At 42.1% G+C, this 17,972-nt stretch overlaps 1 protein-coding gene across 2 annotated transcripts in view; it reads left to right on the forward strand.

Annotated features, from left to right (window-relative positions):
- Positions 1–17,783, forward strand: part of LOC139170999 (syntaxin-binding protein 1) — a 49,052-nt gene extending 31,269 nt beyond the window's left edge. The window contains exons 12-19 of one of the 2 annotated variants that reach the window (XM_070758716.1): positions 817–882; positions 2,230–2,310; positions 4,557–4,695; positions 5,645–5,754; positions 7,166–7,267; positions 7,942–8,030; positions 8,939–9,093; positions 14,185–17,783. In XM_070758716.1, the coding sequence (XP_070614817.1) occupies positions 817–882; positions 2,230–2,310; positions 4,557–4,695; positions 5,645–5,754; positions 7,166–7,267; positions 7,942–8,030; positions 8,939–9,093; positions 14,185–14,267 (825 nt within the window). In that variant the 3' untranslated portion in view covers positions 14,268–17,783. The remainder of the gene's footprint in view (positions 1–816; positions 883–2,229; positions 2,311–4,556; positions 4,696–5,644; positions 5,755–7,165; positions 7,268–7,941; positions 8,031–8,938; positions 9,094–14,184) is intronic. The other variant, XM_070758717.1, reaches the window with a different exon arrangement.
- Positions 17,784–17,972: the final 189 nt, after the last annotated feature.

The following is a 17,972-nucleotide window of genomic DNA, read 5'->3' on the forward strand; positions in this document are numbered from 1 at the left end:
CCTTCCTCTTAGAGCCGGGGTGGTGCAGTGGTTAGAGTGTAGCATTGCAGGCTATTTCAGCTAACTGCTAGCTGTAGTTCAGCAGTTCAAATCTCACCACCGGCTCAAGGTTGACTCAGCCTTCCGTCCTTCCGAGGTGGGTCAAATGAGGACCCAGATTGTTTGGGAGGTCTGTAAACCGCTTAGAGAGGGCTATAAAAGCACTATGAAGTGATATATAAGTCTAGATGCTATTGGTATTATGACTGCAATTGAGCTCAAAATTTACTAACCTGTTTGTTAAGTGCGAATAAAGGAATTATGAAAGTTTGCAGATGGAGCTGGAGCAAATTAAACAAGTACCTGGGATTATATCTAAGTTCCCTCTCCTGAGTTCTGACAACTCAATAAGGTTGAAGGAACTGGGCACAGCCAGTCTAATGAAGAGAAGGACCAGGGGAGAGAGGATAGCAGTGTTTCAATATTTGAAGGCCCACCACAGAGAGGGAAGTGGTCAGACTGTTTTCCAAAGTGCCCAAAGGAAAAATGGATGGAAGCTGAACAAGGAGAGTTTCAACCAAGAAATGAGGAATTTTTCGGACAGTGAGATCAATCAACCCATGTAACAGAAGTTGCCTTCAGAAGTTGTAGGAACTTCATCATTGGAGGCTTCTAAGAAGATATTAGAATGCCGTTTGTCAGTAAGGGTGTAGAATCTCCTGCTTGGACTAGATGACCTACAAGGTCCCTTCCAGCTGTGTTAATCTGTTAAGCATTTGATCCCAGTGAATTTAGAATTCAAGAGATTTGCTGAGGATTAACCTTTCTACATTTCAGACCACCCTGAGGGACCTTTCTCAGATGCTGAAAAAGATGCCCCAATATCAGAAAGAACTCAGCAAGGTATGTCCCTTTTCTACTGGCTTAAGTTTAAGAAATCAACCTGCGAAGTTAGAGCACCTATGATCCTCTAGGCCATACTGGATGACATGTTGCAGAATCCTAGTTAGGATGGATTTGACGTCATTTGCCACCAGCAAGAATGGCAAGAAAATGTTCCGGATGGATGGATGGATGGATGGATGCATGCATGGATGGACGGACGGACGGACAGACAGACATATAGGATGGATATATAGATATGGATGGATGGATAGACAGACAGACAGACAGAATGGCTATTCTTTCCCCCAAGGCTTCTACAATTTATGCATGGTCTGTTTGTGTGCATGTTTGGTTTCATAATAAGGGTTTTTAGTTGTTTTAGTATTGGATTGTTACATGCTGTTTTTTATCACTGTTGTTAGCCGCCCCGAGTCCATGGAGAGGGGCAGCATACAAATCCAATAAATAAATAAATAAAATAAATAAATATATAGATATGGATGGACAGATGGATGGATAGATAGATAGATATGATTTATATATAGATATAATGGATATATAGTTATGATGGATGAATGGATAGACGGACAGACAGACAGGATGGATATATAGATGGATGGATCTATCTCTATCATTGTAGAATAATAGGTAGAAGAATATGTACTGTAAGCAATATTTCTATTGGATCGTACATGACTATAGATTAAAACGTTTCCTGCCATTCCCCCTGGGTTTCTCTCTCTCTGGTGCAGTGTATGGGAGGCAGCCTCGCACCGCGTGTATGGGAGGCGCGTGCTCCTCCTCACCGCTTCAGAGTACCTCTTTTTTTTTAAGCCTTAAAGTTTTGGATTTTTTTTTATCCCCCTCACCTCACCTTCTTCCTTCGGCAGCGACTCTCCTCCTCCTCTTCTTCCTCCTCCTCCTCCCACCCAAATTCCGAGTTTTTATTTCTTTCCTAATGGGTTTGCATGCATTATTTGCTTGTACATTGATTCCTAGGGGGAAAATTGCTTCTTCTTACAAACTTTTCTACTTAAGAACCTGGTCACGGAACGAATTAAGTTCTTAAGCAGAGGTAACACTGTATTCTTCTTTATTGGAAGAAAAGAGCGTGTCCAGATTGCTGAATTCTTAGAAGCATAGAAACATAGAAGATTGACGGCAGAAAAAGACCTCCCGGTCCATCCAGTCTGCCCTTATACTATTTCCTGTATTTTATCTTAGGATGGATCTATGTTTATCCCAGACATGTTTACATTCGGTCACTGTGGATTGACCAACCACGTCTGCTGGAAGTTTGTTCCAAGCATCTACTACTCTTTCAGTCAAATAATATTCTTCTTTTTTCTTCTTGCGTTTGGCTAGTATTCCACTCATCTGCACCTGGCTGAAGATTGCATGAAACACTACCAAGGCACTGTGGACAAGCTCTGCAGAGTGGAGCAAGTAAGTCTGGGGGTGCCTTAAAAAAAAGGGTTTGGGATAGCGTTCAAATTGTGCTGATCAAAGGATGTTTGAAGAAGCATTTTGTCAACTTATCTGGATTCTTTCCTCCTCCGCTCTCCTGCTTTGAAAATCTTCCCAGAATTTGACAGACCTTTCAAGGAGTCAAAGAAACTGTTGACTTTCTTGCTGACCACAGTACTTCTGTGCTTCCTTTGACAAAGGAGTGGATTCTGGCAGGGCTTCTGACCCAGCGGCTCAAACATCATGGCCCAGTCATGGAGAAACTTTGTTTTCCCTTGGGTGCCCAAAGAGCATGGGTGCGTGCTATCGCTCATCCGTGAGGCCCCATGTCCATAATTCAATGCCTGGGGAGGGCGAAAACAGCTTCCCCTGCCCTTTGGAGGACCTCTGGATGCCAGAACCATCTGGTGGGCCCAGTAGGATCATGTTTTGCCCTCCCCAGGCTCCAAAGGCTTCCCTGGAGCCAGGGGAGAGTAAAAATACCCTCCTCCATCTCCCCGGAGGCTCTCTGGAAGCCAAAAACGCCCTCCCAGAGCCACAAATCAGCTGGCCGGCACACACATTCACGTTGGAGCTGAGCTAGGGCAACGGCTCTCATGCCAACAGATATGACTCCTGTGGCGCCCGTGCCATAGTTTTGCCATCACTGTTATAGACCCTCTGTAGTTAAATCAATGATTCCTTTATAAGAGCGCCATCAGTACTGGCAAAAAAATTATCCCTCGCTACAGGCTAACATGTCTGTCCAGCCAGGAGATGAATAGTGGTCCACCTCATCTATTCATCTACAGCCCCTATCTTTCATCCCCTGAGCTAGGGCGGGGTTTTGCTAGTAATGTTGGCTCTTCTGTCCCAAGGACCAGCTCATAGATTTCCACTGCTCTCCTCTCCTCTGCTTTCTGCAAATCCATGCATCAGGCACAGAACTGAGCTGTTCCTCCTCTTTCTCACCAGTCACCTCCAGACCTGGGGCTATTGGCTCTCCATCTGCCTCTGTCCCTATCTCTGACAGCTCCACTCCCTCGTCCTGCTCAGAGCTCTCAAGATGCCTTGATGCTTACTCTGGCTTTACTAGCAGTGGTGGCTCCTCCGTCCCAAGGACCGGCTCGTAGATTTCCACTGCTCTACTTTCCTCTACCTTCTGCGAATCCATGCATCAGGCACTGGATCCAGCTGTTCCTCCTCTTTGTCATCAGCCATCTCCAGAACTGGGGGCTATTGGCTCTCCATTTGCCTCTGTCTCTATATCTGATAGCTCTATTCCCTTGTCCCCCTCAGAGCTCTCAGGTTGCTTTGATGCTTATCCTGACTCCCACATCACCTCCGCTTATTTGGATGCTGGAGAGACAGGCTTACCTTGATTAGTTGCTTTTGTGGTTAGCTCTGGCCCAACTCCTGCCCCAAGGAATGTGCAGGTGGATGTGGAGGAAACATCCACATACCGCAGGCCTGTTATGCTCCCGATGGAATCTGCCGATGAAGCCTCCTCTGACCAAGTAAGTGTGAGTGACAGGGAAGAGGGGAGTTTGGCAGACAGCCCAGGAGGAGATCAATCATCTGTATCATCCCTGGATTCTGAACAAGAATTAATGACACATCCACGCATGCGTAGAGTGATGCATAGGACACAACAACTGAAGGATTATTACAAGAGAAAATGAGGACACCTGTGGTTGGGTGGGGCTGCTGTAATTAGTGCTACAGATAAAAGTGCAGCCTGGTGTTTTAGCCTCATGGCAGTTTATCTGATTCATTGTTTCATCAAGATTGTGGTTTTTGTGCTGTTCAAGATTGTGTGTCGACTCTCTGGACTTTAGAATTGGACTCAATTTCCCAGTTATTGGGTGAGCAATTGGACTGCATTTAACCTGTGCCTTGTGTGTACCAAAAAATCCCTTTGACATTTAAAAAGGGAGCTGTTTCTGTTTTTCTGTTTATAAAAACTTTTGGGTTTTCCTTTTATATTGTGGTGTGTGTCTTCCTGGACTAATTACCCTGTAATTATGGGCAGTTGAAACACACCGGCAGAACAAGTTGCCTGGTTTTAATGGCCCACTTACATCCCTGGACTGTTTTCCAAAAAAAGGAGGAGGTGGAGGAGGAGGAGGCCTCCTGGAGGCTGAACCTTTTAGTTCCAAGTTCACCCCAACCTCAGCTGGGCAGGAATGGGCTTCCCAATTTGGTTCTGACATAGTGAAGTCCAGGGAGATGTTCTGTCTTGCCAGGATCTGGCCATGGGCACTGATGCAGAAGGGGAGAAGATCAAGGATCCCATGCGAGCGATTGTCCCAATCCTGCTTGATGCCAATGTCAGCACCTATGACAAGATCCGGATCATCTTACTCTACATTTTTCTCAAGAACGGTAGGAATGACTCTTTATTTAGTCACTGGGGAGACCTGAGAACATGTTGCATTTAGATTTATCTACCGCTTCATAGTGCTTTTCCAGCCCTCTCTAAGCGGTTTACAGAGTCAGCCTCTTGTCCCCAACAATCCGGGTCCTCATTTGACCCACCTCAGAAGGATGGAAGGCTGAGTCAACCTTGAGCTGGTGGTGAGATTTGAACTGCTGAACTGCATCTAGCAGTTAGCTGAAGTAGTCTGCAGTGCTGCACTCTAACCACTGCACAACTCTGGCTCAATTTGGGGTTCAGTTTCAGTTGTAAGACGAAGACTGAGTTCAGGAAGAGCATTTTCAGAATGTGTCCAGGAGGTGTTATCCGAAGCTGATGCACCAGCTCTGTAGCCTGTCTGGGGGCTTTCCCTATGTGATTTTTTACCTTAGTTCAAATTATGTTAAATGACTGATAACATACTCTTGCAAACCGTTGGTGTCTCTTCTATAATCCTAATTCTTAAGCATAAAACGTATCAGGAAAGACTTCATGAACTCCATCTGTATAGTCTGGAGGACAGAAGGGAAATGGGGGACACGATCGAAACATTTAAATATGTTAAAGGGTTAAATAAGGTTCAGGAGGGAAGTGTTTTTAATAGGATACTGAACACAAGGACAAGTGGGCACAATCTGAGATGACTAGGGGGGAAAATCAGAAGCCACGTGAGAAAATATTATTTCACTGAAAGAGTCGTAGATGCTTGGAACAAACTTCCAGTAGATGTAGTTGGTAAATCCACAGTTACTGAATTTAAACATGCCCGGGATAAACATACAGTATATCCATCCTAAGGTAAAATACGGAAAATAGTATAAGGGCAGACTAGATGGGCCATGAGGTCTTTTTCTGCCGTCAATCTTCTATGTTTTTATGTTTCATATCTTTTTGGTACCTATATCTTTCTTCACCAAGGGATCACCGAGGAAAACCTGAACAAACTGATCCAGCATGCTCAGATCCCTCCCGAAGACAGCGAGATCATCACCAATATGGCACACCTTGGGGTGCCGATTGTCACAGATGTAAGTCCTGCTGCTCGGTTCTTTCGGAGAGGTGACGGGATCAAAGTTCAAATTTATTATTACAATCATAGACCAGAACAAATAAAAACACTCCGTGAATACACAATCAAAAGGTGTAAGATAAAAGATTAAAAAAACAGATAAAATCCATAAAATAATCCACTCTATCAATTATGCATTGTCAATACTACTAAAATTACAATCCATAAGCTATGAAGTCTATATTCTGTTTGATACTATTAGGGAAAAGAATAAACAAGGTTGCCACATTTGTCGTATAAATTAGCTAAGGTGTATTAGGCACTTAAAAGCTGGCCACAAATGGTATACATACATACATACATACATACATACATACATACATACATACATACATACATATATACATACATACACACATATATCTATACATACATATACACACATATACGTATATGCACACACACACACACACACACACACACACACACACACACACACACATATACAGTGGTACCTCTACTTAAGAACTTAATTCGTTCTGTGACCAGGTTCTTAAGTAGAAACATTTGTAAGTAGAAGCAGTTTTTCCCCTAGGAAAAAATGTAAACGCAAATAATGGGTGCAAACCCATTAGGAAAGAAATAAAAGCTTGGAATTTGGGTGGGAGGAGGAGGAAGAGGAGGAGGAGGAGGAGGAGGACAGTCGCTGCCGAAGGAGGAAAAAAATCCAAAACTTTAAGGCTTTAAAAAAATGGCAGGAAACTGGCCAGGCCTTTGTGCTGCTCTCAAATTTCCTGGGAAAATTTTCCAGGCTCGGGTTCTTAAGTAGAAAATGTTTTTTAAGAAGAGGCAAAACAATCTTAAACAGACGGTTCTTATCTAGAAAAGTTCTTAAGTAGAGGCGTTCTTAGGTAAAGGTACCAGTGGTATTTCCCAGGAAATTTGAGAGCAGCACAAAGGCCCGGCCAGTTTCCTGCCATTTTTTTAAAAAGCCTTAAAGTTTTGGATTTTTTTGATTCCCCTCACGTCACCTCCTTCCTTCGCCAGCGACTGTCCTCCTCCGTTTCTTCCTCCTCCTCCTCCTCCCACCCAAAATATATACACACATACATACATACAGTGATGGGCTACCAAATTTTTTACTACCACACTGTGGGCGTGGCTTATGCATTTTGTTTCAACATCTTTCAGTGCAAATTGGGTGCTCTGGGGTGGAGCTCCAAATTTTGCTACCGGAACTGCGTTCCTGACCGTTCCTGACTGTTCCTGTAGGAGCCCATCATTGCATACATACATATATACACACATACATATCTCGCTATGGTGAAGGCAGATCTATTGTGCTTGGAAGGGGTAGATCTACTCTTGCCTTGTGAATAATGCCTGGTCGATATCCTCTGACTCCCATTTTCTCTCTCTCGTGTGTCCAGTCCACTTTACGTCGTAGAAGCAAGCCGGAGCGGAAGGAACGTATCAGCGAACAGACTTACCAGCTCTCCCGATGGACTCCAGTAGTCAAAGACATCATGGAGGTACGTAAGTGATAGCAGTAGTGGGTTCCTACCGGTACGGATGAGGACGCTGCACGATTGTAAAACTGGAACTGTGCGCACAGGTTTGAGTTTACTTTATGCCTAAGAGACACTGTTGATCACTTGCAGAAGCTCCAGGTGTTGTTGTTGTTGTTGTTCTTCTTCTTCATCCTCTTCTTCCTCTTCCTCTTCTTCCTCTTCTTCTTCTTCTTCTTCTTGTTCTTCTTCCTCTTCTTCTTGTTCTTCTTGTTCTTCCTCTTCTTCTTCTTCTTCTTCTTCTTCTTCTTCTTCTTCTTCTTCTTCCTCCTCTTCTTCTTCTTGTTCTTCCTCTTCTTCTTCTTCTTCTTCTTCTTCCTCTCCTTCTTGTTCTTCTTGTTCTTCTTCTGGTTCTTCTTCTTGTTTTCTTCTTGTTGTTGTTCTTCTTGTTGTTGTTCTTCTTCTTGTTGTTGTTGTTCTTCTTCTTCTTCTTCCTCTTCCTCTTCCTCCTCTTCTTCCTCCTCCACCTTCTCCTCCTCCTTCTCCTCCTCCTCCTTTCTTACTTTCTCCACCTCCCCTTCCACTCCTCCCCCTCCATCATTACTATTACTACTACTACTACTACTACTACTACTACTATTATTATTATTATTATTATTATTATTATTATTATTATTATTATTGTCTTTCTTTTCAAGGACGCTTTGGAGGATAAACTGGACACCAAACATTACCCATACATCTCCACTCGCTCTGCTGCTTCCTTCAGCAGTACAGGTGCTGTCAGGTAAGAAGGGAAGCGTTTGGTCAAACTACAGGTAGTCCTCGACGTATGGCCCAAGTTGAGTCCAAAGTTTCGGTTGCTAATTGAGAGAGTTGTTAACTGTGTTTGTCTGTCTGTCTGTCTGTCTGTCTGTCTGTCTCTCTCTCTCTCTCTCTCGCTCATCTCTCTCTCAGACTATCATCTCTCTCTCTCCCCTCCCTCTATCTATCTTTCTATCATCTATCTACTGTATCTATCTCTATCTAGCTATCATCTATATTATCTATCCATCCACATCTAGCTATCATTTATCTATCATCCATCTATCTCGCTACCATCTATCTATATCTAATCTATCTATCTATCTATCTATCTATCTATCTATCTATCTATCTATCTACCTATCCTCCATCCATCCATCCATCTATGGTCTATATAATTTAAATTTATTTATTTGTAAAAATTATTGGCTACCCATCTTACCTCAGGTTAATGGGACATTGTTTCTCCCCATCTTGGGAGATATGTCTGTTTGTTTCTCTCTCTCTCTCTTTCATCTCTCTCTCACACTACCATCTCTCTCTCTCCCCTCTTTATCTATCTTTCTATCATCTATCTCTCTATATCTATATCTATATCTATCTCTATCTAGCTATCATCTATATCATCTATCCATCCATCCATCCAACCAACCATCCATTTATCTATCTATCTTTTTTGTTTATTTATACATTTTTATATTTATTTATTTGTAAAATTTATTGGGCACCCATCTTACCTCCGTTTAATGTGACATTGTACTATTTCTCCCCACCTTGGGAAATCTCTCTCTCACAATGTTGCATTTAATTACTGCGTCGTCACTGGGGCTCTTCCAGATCCTATCCTTATTTTTTTTCCCTTTCCTTTTCATCCTTACCCCTGGTCTTCAGTGCCCGTTATGGACACTGGCACAAGAACAAGGCTCCCGGAGAATACCGAAGTGGTCCTCGTCTCATTGTTTTCATCCTGGGTGGGGTTGCTCTGAGCGAGATGCGCTGTGCCTACGAGGTGACGCAAGCCAGTGGAAAGTGGGAGGTGTTGATAGGTAAGTCCTTGTCTAGCTTGGAGTCTTCAGCTCATGCTTGCTTGCTCCGCTCTGCTCTGTCTTCCATCATCTCCATCTGTCTCCTCACCTTTCTCTTGACTTCAAGGCCACCTGTCCACAAACCACTACTCCCTGAACATATTCTCCCTGGGAACAAGCTTACTCCCCCTGCCCTGTCCTATTCTCTCCCCATCCATGCCTACAACCCTTCAGGATATTTGAGGGGCTACCACAAAAATGGGGGAGGTCAATCTATTTTCCAAAGCACCAGAAGGCCTGACAAGAAGCAGTGGATGGAAACTAGAGAGACGAGACGAGACGAGATGAGAATAGAATAGAATAGAATAGAATAGAATAGAATTATTTATTGGCCAGGTGTGATTGGACACACAAGGAATTTGTCTTCGGTGCAGATGCTCTTAGTGTACATAAAAGAAAAGATACATTTGTCAAGAATCATGTGGCACAACACTTAATGATTGTCATAAGGGTCAAACAATCAATATTAATAAAAATCTTAAGGATAGAAGCAACAAGTTACAGTCATACAGTCATAAGTGGGAGGACATGGGTGGTAGAAATGAGAGAAAACTAGTAGTAATAGTAGTATAGACTTAGTAAATAATTTGACAGTGTTGAGGGAATTATTTGTTTAGTAGAGTGATGGCATTCGGTAAAAATCTTTTCCTGTGTCTAGTTGGCTTGGTGTGCAGTGCTCTGTAGCATGGTTTTGAGGGTAAGAGTTGAAACAGTTTATGTCCAGGATGCAAAGAGTCAGTAAATATTTTCACAGTGCTTGTGAAGGTCCTCAATGGATGGCAAGTTGGCAGCAATTGTTTTTTCTTCAGTTCTGATTATCCTCCAAAGTCTGTGTCAGTCTTGTTGGGTTGCAGAACCAAATCAGACAGTTATAGAGGTGCAGATGACAGACTCAATGATTCCTCTGTAGAACTGTATCAGCAGCTTCTTGGGCAGTTTGAATTTAGAACTAAGGAGAAACACTCAAAATTTTAAACAGAGATTGGATAACCATTTGTCTGATAGTAGTGTAGAAAGAAGAACAAGCAAATGTTTAGTAGTGTAGAACAAGAATAAGAACAAATAAATAAGAGCTGGTAGCATCATTTCAGCCATTTATCCCCAAGGTAATTTTCCAAGAGCACCTTGGGGATAAATCTTTGCTTTTCCCTGAAGACATTTCACTTCTCATCCAAGAAGCTTCTTCAGGTCTGCCGTAGTCTGTGAAGATTTTCAGTCTTCCAGGTCATGGCTGTCTCGAAGGTACTTTTTTTCAAGAGTCAAGTGGACTTTCTTTGTTTTTCCCTGTAGACGTTTCACCTCTCAGTCAGTTCCGACTGAATCTTTCCATTCCCCACCATTCAGTCAAAACAAAGGAAGCTTCTAGGATGAGAAACAAAATATCTTCAAGGGGAAAATAAAGTCCAGTTGCCTCTTGAGAAAGCACCTTTGGGAACAACCATGACTAGAAGGAACGAGAATCTACACACACTTTTGACCATTTAGTTTTGACTGATTCTTGGCGACTTTATAGGGAATTGCTGTCCATGCTACCCTATCAAATGCAATTTCTTGAAATAAGAGCTTATATCAGCCTCCGAACCACACATGGTCCTCCCTCCCTCACATCTCACTCCTTTTTGAATTGCTATCTTCCCATTCCTCTGTTGTCTCCCCACCCCTCAAATTTTTCCTCTCTTCTAAGAAGGTGGCTTTTCTCAAATCCACTTTCTCAACTTCCTACTCCATGCTGCCTCCTTCCTTTTGTGTCATCTCACTTTTTTGTGTGAGTTCAAAAGCGTGTGTGATAATGTCTCCGGCTTTGTTTAGTGTTGCTTCTAGTGTTGAACGTTGCTCTTGCCATGATGGGTTTAATTGGGCGTTGCTCATTCTTGCAAAGCTTATTTATATTGGGCGGGGGGTCCTTTTCCCTGTTTAGAAGACTCACATTCTTTTGACCTTTTTCTCCAGTCTCAAAAATTGCTCAAGCAACTTCCTTTATTTAGCATGTTCCAGCTCTGATTTTAACCCCTCCCCCCTTTTAGTTTTAAATTTAAAATTTCCTACGTGCCACTTAAATAGCGCAATCTATATTTTTTTACATAACAACAGCAACAATAATAATAATAACCATTTGCATGGGAGATTTAAAAGTTCTGCAACTTGAACCTTCCATTATCTAATATACTGGATGTATTTATACTGAACGTATGGTATATCAATGTTTCCTCTAGAGTTAACTCTGGTTTTGTGGTTGTGGGGGTCTTCTAGTTCAGAACCCCAATGAGATTTTATTTCTCTCCCACAGCTTCCTTCGTTGTTATCTCTCTGTAGGTGTGATTGTGTGACTGTGTTTCTCTTGCCATTTCTGCTTCATGTATCATCACTGGCTTCCATCACAGTGATTTTTGCTGATTTGAAATGTGTTGTAAGGTGTGTTTTTTTTTTAAGAAAAAGCATAAACAAAATTTTTTGGCATGTTTCTTTTCTTTCTTTCTTTCCTTTCTTTCCTTCCTGTCTTTCTTTCTTTTTTCTTCCTTCCCTCCTTTTTACTTTCCTCCTTCCTCCCTGCCTTTCATTTCCTTCTTTCCTTCTTTGCATTTCATTATTTCTTTTCTTCCTTCTCATTCCTATCTCCTTGCATCCGTTCTTCCTTCCCTCTCTCCTTCCCGTCCTCTTTCTTTCTTTCTTTCTTTCTTTCTTTCTTTCTTTCTTTCTTTCTTTCTTCTTTCTTTCTTCTTTCTCTCTCTCTCTTTCTTCCTTCTTTCTTTCCTTTCACCAAGAGTCAGCCCGCACTCTATTTTCTCACAGGTTCTACTCACATTCTTACTCCCACCAAATTTCTCATGGATCTGAGACACCCCGACTTCAGAGATTCTACTAGGGTCTCTTTTGAGGACCAGGCTCCAACTATGGAATGAGAGCTAGAGAGAACTAAAAAAAGTAAAAGCAATTTATCTTGAGAAGAAACTCTTCCTTTTCCCCCCCACTCCGGAAGGGCTTCTTTTGATATTTCTATCATCTCTTTCTTGCTTTTCCATCGGTTTCTTTCTCCCTCCTCCTTTTCTTTAATTTCTTTTTTTCTTGGTATGAGAAAATGTTTGCTTCAAAACGACAATTTTGAAAAATATATTTGAGGCTGCTTCCATGCAAAACCGGATCATGATTTTGTTGTAAGCAGAACTTGCCCACTGGACTAGAAAGCTAAGTTTCCAAGCAATGTCTTGGCATCACTGTGGATGCTTGGCCCCGTTGTGAATTCTTATCTACAAATTAGCTTCTGCACATGCGCAGAAGCCATAAACAAGATGGCGGACCACGAACCAGCAGAACTGGCTCTGTAACATCACCACTGGTTTACTAACGGTTCTAAAGAACTGGCTAGAACCAATAGGATGCCCAAATGATCTCACATGGTCCCCATTTGTTGCCTCTCCTGGTAGACGATGCCCCAGCTCTGGAACTTCATGACAAATTCTGCATGTCCTTCTCCATATCTTCACTGCATTTTGATTGCTGTGTGATCGGTTGGTTGGTTGTGTGGGTGTAATTTTTAAAAAAACCAAGTACAGTGGTACCTCATCTTACGAACGCCTCTTCTAATGAACTTTTCAAGATACGAACCCGGTGTTTAAGATTTTTTTGCCTCCTCTTCCAACTATTTTCACCTTACGAACCCAAACAGCTGCTGCTGGGATGAAGGGGTTTCTTTTCCCCCCCTTTTTTGAAGAAAGAAAAGGGAGGGGCTGCTTGGAGTAGGAAAGATTTTGCAGAGAACAACAGGCTTGCAAAGGCACTGAAAGGGTGTCTTTTGAAGAAAGAAAAGGGAGGGGCAGCTTGGAGGAAAGATTTTGCAGAGAACAACGTGCTTTCAAAGGCACTGAAAGGGTGTCTTTTGAAGAAAGAAAAGGGAGGGGCGCCCCTTGCCTTTCTTCCTTCCCACTCACCCTTTAGCCTAGCCTTGCTTCTTCCACCCGCCCCCTTTAGCTGCTCCTCCCTGCCCTCTGTTCGCCTCTCTTCTAAAGTTTGGGATTTTCCTCAAGGATTTGCACGCATTATTTGCTTTTACATTGATTCCTATGGGAAACATTGTTTCATCTTACGAACTTTTCACCTTACGAACCTCCTCCTGGAACCAATTAAGTTCGTATGATGAGGTACCACTGTATATATTGAAATACATTGATTTATTTTGGTGATGGCTGGTTTCCATTTTGATTCCTTTCCAGTTATTTTTCCTCCTGTGCTTAGACGTAGTTCCATAGGCTTAACCTTTTGCAAACATTTCTCTTAATATATATATATATATGAGTGTATATATTAATATGGGCCTGGTCTCGTGACAGGGAAGGGGTGGGGCTACATTTAAATCCCAACGAATCTTGTATGGGCAATGAGGGGGTGGGACAATCATCCCCAAGGTGTTTTTTTCAAAAAGCAACTGGCTTTTGGCTTTTTTTGTGGGGGGAAGAGGTTTCACTTCTCGTTCCAGAAGCTTCTTCAGTTTCTGACTGAACTTGTCCGAAGACCGAATTCTCTTCAGTCAGAAGTGGAGAAGCTTCTGGGATGAGAAGCGAAACCTCTTCGAGGAAAAAAACAAACTTCAGATTGCTTTTTTGAAAAAGCACCTTTGGGACAACCATAAATGACCTGGATGACTTGAGAATGTCCGTAGGAACGAAGGGCGGGCAATTTTTAGTTTTCCCTTCTCCCCCCTCTATAAAATCTTTCCTTACCCTTCTTCCCTCTTCTCTGCCTTCCGAGTAGATTTTTTTTGGGGGGGGGGGGTGTCGGTCACCGTTTGGAGCTGAGCTGCGAGCTTTTCAACCTTTGAGGGGGTGGGAGTGAGTGGGCGGGAGGGGTTTAGGCCGATCCCCAAAATGGCTGCCGTACTCGCTCTGTAGTCATCCAGGAGCTGCTGTTCCCCGCAAGGCAGATGGGCAAAGGATCCTGGGAGTCGTAGTCCAGGGAGATTTGCCAAATCTCAGATAGCCCACCCTTGATTTAGGTACTGTTCCGCTCCTCCTTTTTGAAATCTGATTGTCGTCTTCTCCTTTTTTTCCCTTCCTTCAGGTTCCACACATGTCCTCACCCCACAGAAATTGCTGGACACGCTGAAGAAACTGACCAAAACGGACGAAGAAAGCAGCAGTTAAATTCGCATCGTCTTCATTCTGTCCTCCTCTCTCTCTCTCCCTCCCTCCCTCTCTCCCTCTCATTGACCCCCTTCCCCGAACATCAACTGAATCATTGAAGATCTGGCATCCCGGTTGAGTTCTGGGCCTCCTTTCCACACTTCTTGAAATTTTTCACAAATTCCCTCCTCATATGAAGCCAAGCTAAATAGGAAACAAATAATATTAATAATAATATGCATTGTATCTAAAGGACGAGTGGAGAAAGATAAAGAGTAATATATTCTATACTATAGATATTATCTCTGTATGTAGCCGAGAAAAATAAAGTTGTCAGATTCAACTGCCCATGTTGGAAGATCCCACTGCTTCATCATTGGAGAGATAAGACAATGGTGATTATATTTTCAATACTGTCTTTTGGTCCTTCCCCCCCACCCCACCCCAATTATTTCATTTTTCTCTCTCCCTGCTTGGATGAACGAATGCTTGTGACTTATTTATGGCTCTGTAATCCTGTACTTAACCCTCACGGATGCAAACTGTGAATATTGTCTTCTAGGCGTCGCAATAGGCTTGCATTTTTTTGGAAATAACTGTAATAACTTCCCTCCTCACATTGCTGTCGTTGGGTTTGTTGTCTTGATTATGTATTTCTTCTACTTGGTTTTGTTCTGGTTTTTTTTTTTTAGTTCCTTGATATGCAGCCAGGCTGGCTTTTGAGAGATAAATGATATATCTATATCTATATCTATTTATACATATATTTTCTGGATGTAACTTGGTTGTTCTCCTTCCTCTTCTCTTTTGGAAGTATGTCATATCTGGCTCGTGTTTTTCCACCAAAGCATGACATAACTTACTGTCTCAAAGCCTATCCAACGGAGATTGTTTTTCCCTATCATCTCAGGTCTCCTGATGGCTTTAAATTTTACGGAGGCATGGTGGCCAGTATATATCCTTGGAACCTCGTGGTAGCATTTTGGTGCAAAGAAATGTAAAAACAACAACAGAAGAACCAAAATTTGCTTCTGGAAACCATTTGCCCTTGATCGATTAGATTTATAGCTCATTTAGGAGACCAAGAATATTTTTCCTCCTCATTGCCTTTGAGCTCATCCTACCAGTTCCTGCAAAGAGGGCTAAATTGAGAAAGAGAGAATCTGTTGGCCTAAATCTTGCAATTCATCCGCTTAGTTTTAAGAAGAGCCTTCCCAATATGGCTCAAATCGGCTCTATGTCTTTTGAGGTTGCTCTAAAGGTGCTTTTTCGAAAGGCAAATGGACTTCATTTTCCCCTGGAACTGTTGTGAGTGGTCTATGTCCGATTGAGCTGGTCATGTATTTCGAAGACCAGGAGATGGATGAGTACTAGCATCGCATGTTCTTGTTACCCGAGTCTGAGAGTGAAGGGGAGTTGGAGACTGGGGAACTACCAGAGACTGTAGAACAATTATGGTATTGTCTGACTCAGAGGATGATGGGGAATTTGAGGATCAGGACCCCGTTAGATGCAAGGGTAAAGATAATAGTATCTAAGCATGAATATCTCACAAGAAGGGGTTATTGGCGTTAAATAGATCTATGGGATATTTGGCCACACCTTGGCAGTATAAAAGGACAGGCTGATGGGAAAGAGTGTGTGGCAAACAATGTCCTCCATCATGTAGGAAGGTGCCTCAGAGCTGAGAGACTGCTTATGCTTCCACTAACTTCAATTCTTACCAGTTGCATGAGCTGTTAAATTCCCTGGACTGTGAGTTTAGTTAAATAACCAGTGACACATCAGTAGTGGAGATTTATGAGTCTATCTGGCTAGCATCCCTTGTACTGCAGAAACTGTTTTACCAATAGACTTTGCCCGTGGGTACTTTTGAACCAACATGTGTGGGTCTTTATTTCTGAAAATTGATCTGGCCAGACAGAACAGGAACTGAAGAAGCTTCTTGGATGAGAAACAAAAGGTATTCCAGGAGAATTTAAAAAAAAAAAACCGAAGTCCACTTGCCTTTTGAAAAAGCACCTTTGGGACAACCATGACCTGGATGATTGAGAATCTCCAGAGATGACTTTTAGGGTTCCCCAAAATCTCATTTTTGTTTTCCAGCTTCCATGGGTGAGTTTAGAAAAGAACTCTTCTCCCACCCACTAAGCTTTAATTTTATTAGGTTTTGGTTTCATGGTTGGTGGTTAACCCAAGAAGAACTTTTGAGTTCTTCAGGATTTGATCTCGTTCTGCCTTAGAAGGTAAGGATGGGTTTTTGGCTGTAAGTGATCTCCATATTTGAGAAAGCTAGAATCATGTTTCGCTTCCCAAAGTCTTGATGCTATAATTCAACCATGGGTCAAAAAAACATGCCTGTCCACATATCACTTTAACTGTCGTCTTATCTTTCTCTGTCCATTTCCATATTCCTTATTACGACCCTGTGATTTCTTTAAAACCATTCAGGGTAGAGTAGAGGTGAATACTCATTCACCCATGAGCATTTATTGGCGATTGATAAATCTGTATCTATCTATCTCTGCTTCTATCACTCACTCACTCTAGCTACCTAGCTGTCTTCCATCAATTCTTTTTCATTCATTTTATCTGTCTATCCTTTCTCTTTCCATCCATTCTGTCTGTCTGTCTCTCTCTCTCTCATCTATCTATCATCTATCTATCTATCTATCATCTATCTATCTTTAGCTATCTACCTACCTACCTATCATCTACAGTTGCCATGTTTCCCTGAATATAAGACCTTATCTTATATTTTTTTGAAACGTGAAATAAAAGCTTGGCCTTATTGTCATACACTCAAAAGCTTGGTTGGGCATATTATCAGGGGATGTCTTTTTTAGGGGAAACAGGGTATCTATATATCATCAATCAATCAATCAATCATCCCCCTTTCTGTCTCCCTCGCTCCCTCTCCATCTCTCCCTTTCCCCCATCTCTCTCATCTGTCCATCATCTCCCTATCTATGTCTGTCTGTCTATCTATAGCTATCTTGCCCCTTCCTCTTAACTGCCCATTGCAGGGCATTTACTTTCTATTCCCAGCAGAGGGAAGGAGTAAAACATCTCCTATTGTTGCTTATAACTTTGCATCTAGCACTCCCTTGCTCTTCATATTCTGCCGTCTTAGGATGAACGACGATTTTGCACCAGGGGAATTTTGCACTGCAAATTCCTCAGATTCTCCCTTTCTCAATCTCGCCTTGCATAAATCTTTATATACATACATACACTCCCCATTGTGATTCTAGAGAATGTATTTCTTTCCTTGTTTGTTTGCTTTAGTGATTTTGGGTTTTTTTGTGTTGTTTAATTGTTATTTATATTCCAATGATTTACGATTGAAAGGGAAGGGGGCGGCGGAAAATGCCACGTTCAACACAGAAAAGGATTAACTGGATGCTGTCTTGAGACGCTGTTTGATTTCTTGAAATGTCAATGTTGAAGCACAAAAATGTGTTCTTTCTGTATCGCTGTTCTGTATTTTAAAAAAGCACTCGAGAATTAATAAAATGTGCTGTCCTGTCCAAAGAACACTTGAGCAGCTGGTTTTGTAAAAACAAGTCTGATTAAAAAATGCTGCATTCCAATGATGTCACCCCAAAGTGCACAATGTCATCTATAGCTTTTCGAAGAAATGCTCAATATTTTACCTTTCCGCCTGAAACAGTGCAAGCAAAGGGTCTAAGAAAAAACTAGGGCAAAGTAATGCCACATTCCAAT

Source organism: Erythrolamprus reginae, chromosome 8, assembly GCF_031021105.1.
Source record: "Erythrolamprus reginae isolate rEryReg1 chromosome 8, rEryReg1.hap1, whole genome shotgun sequence".
NCBI classification, from domain to species: domain Eukaryota; kingdom Metazoa; phylum Chordata; class Lepidosauria; order Squamata; family Dipsadidae; genus Erythrolamprus; species Erythrolamprus reginae.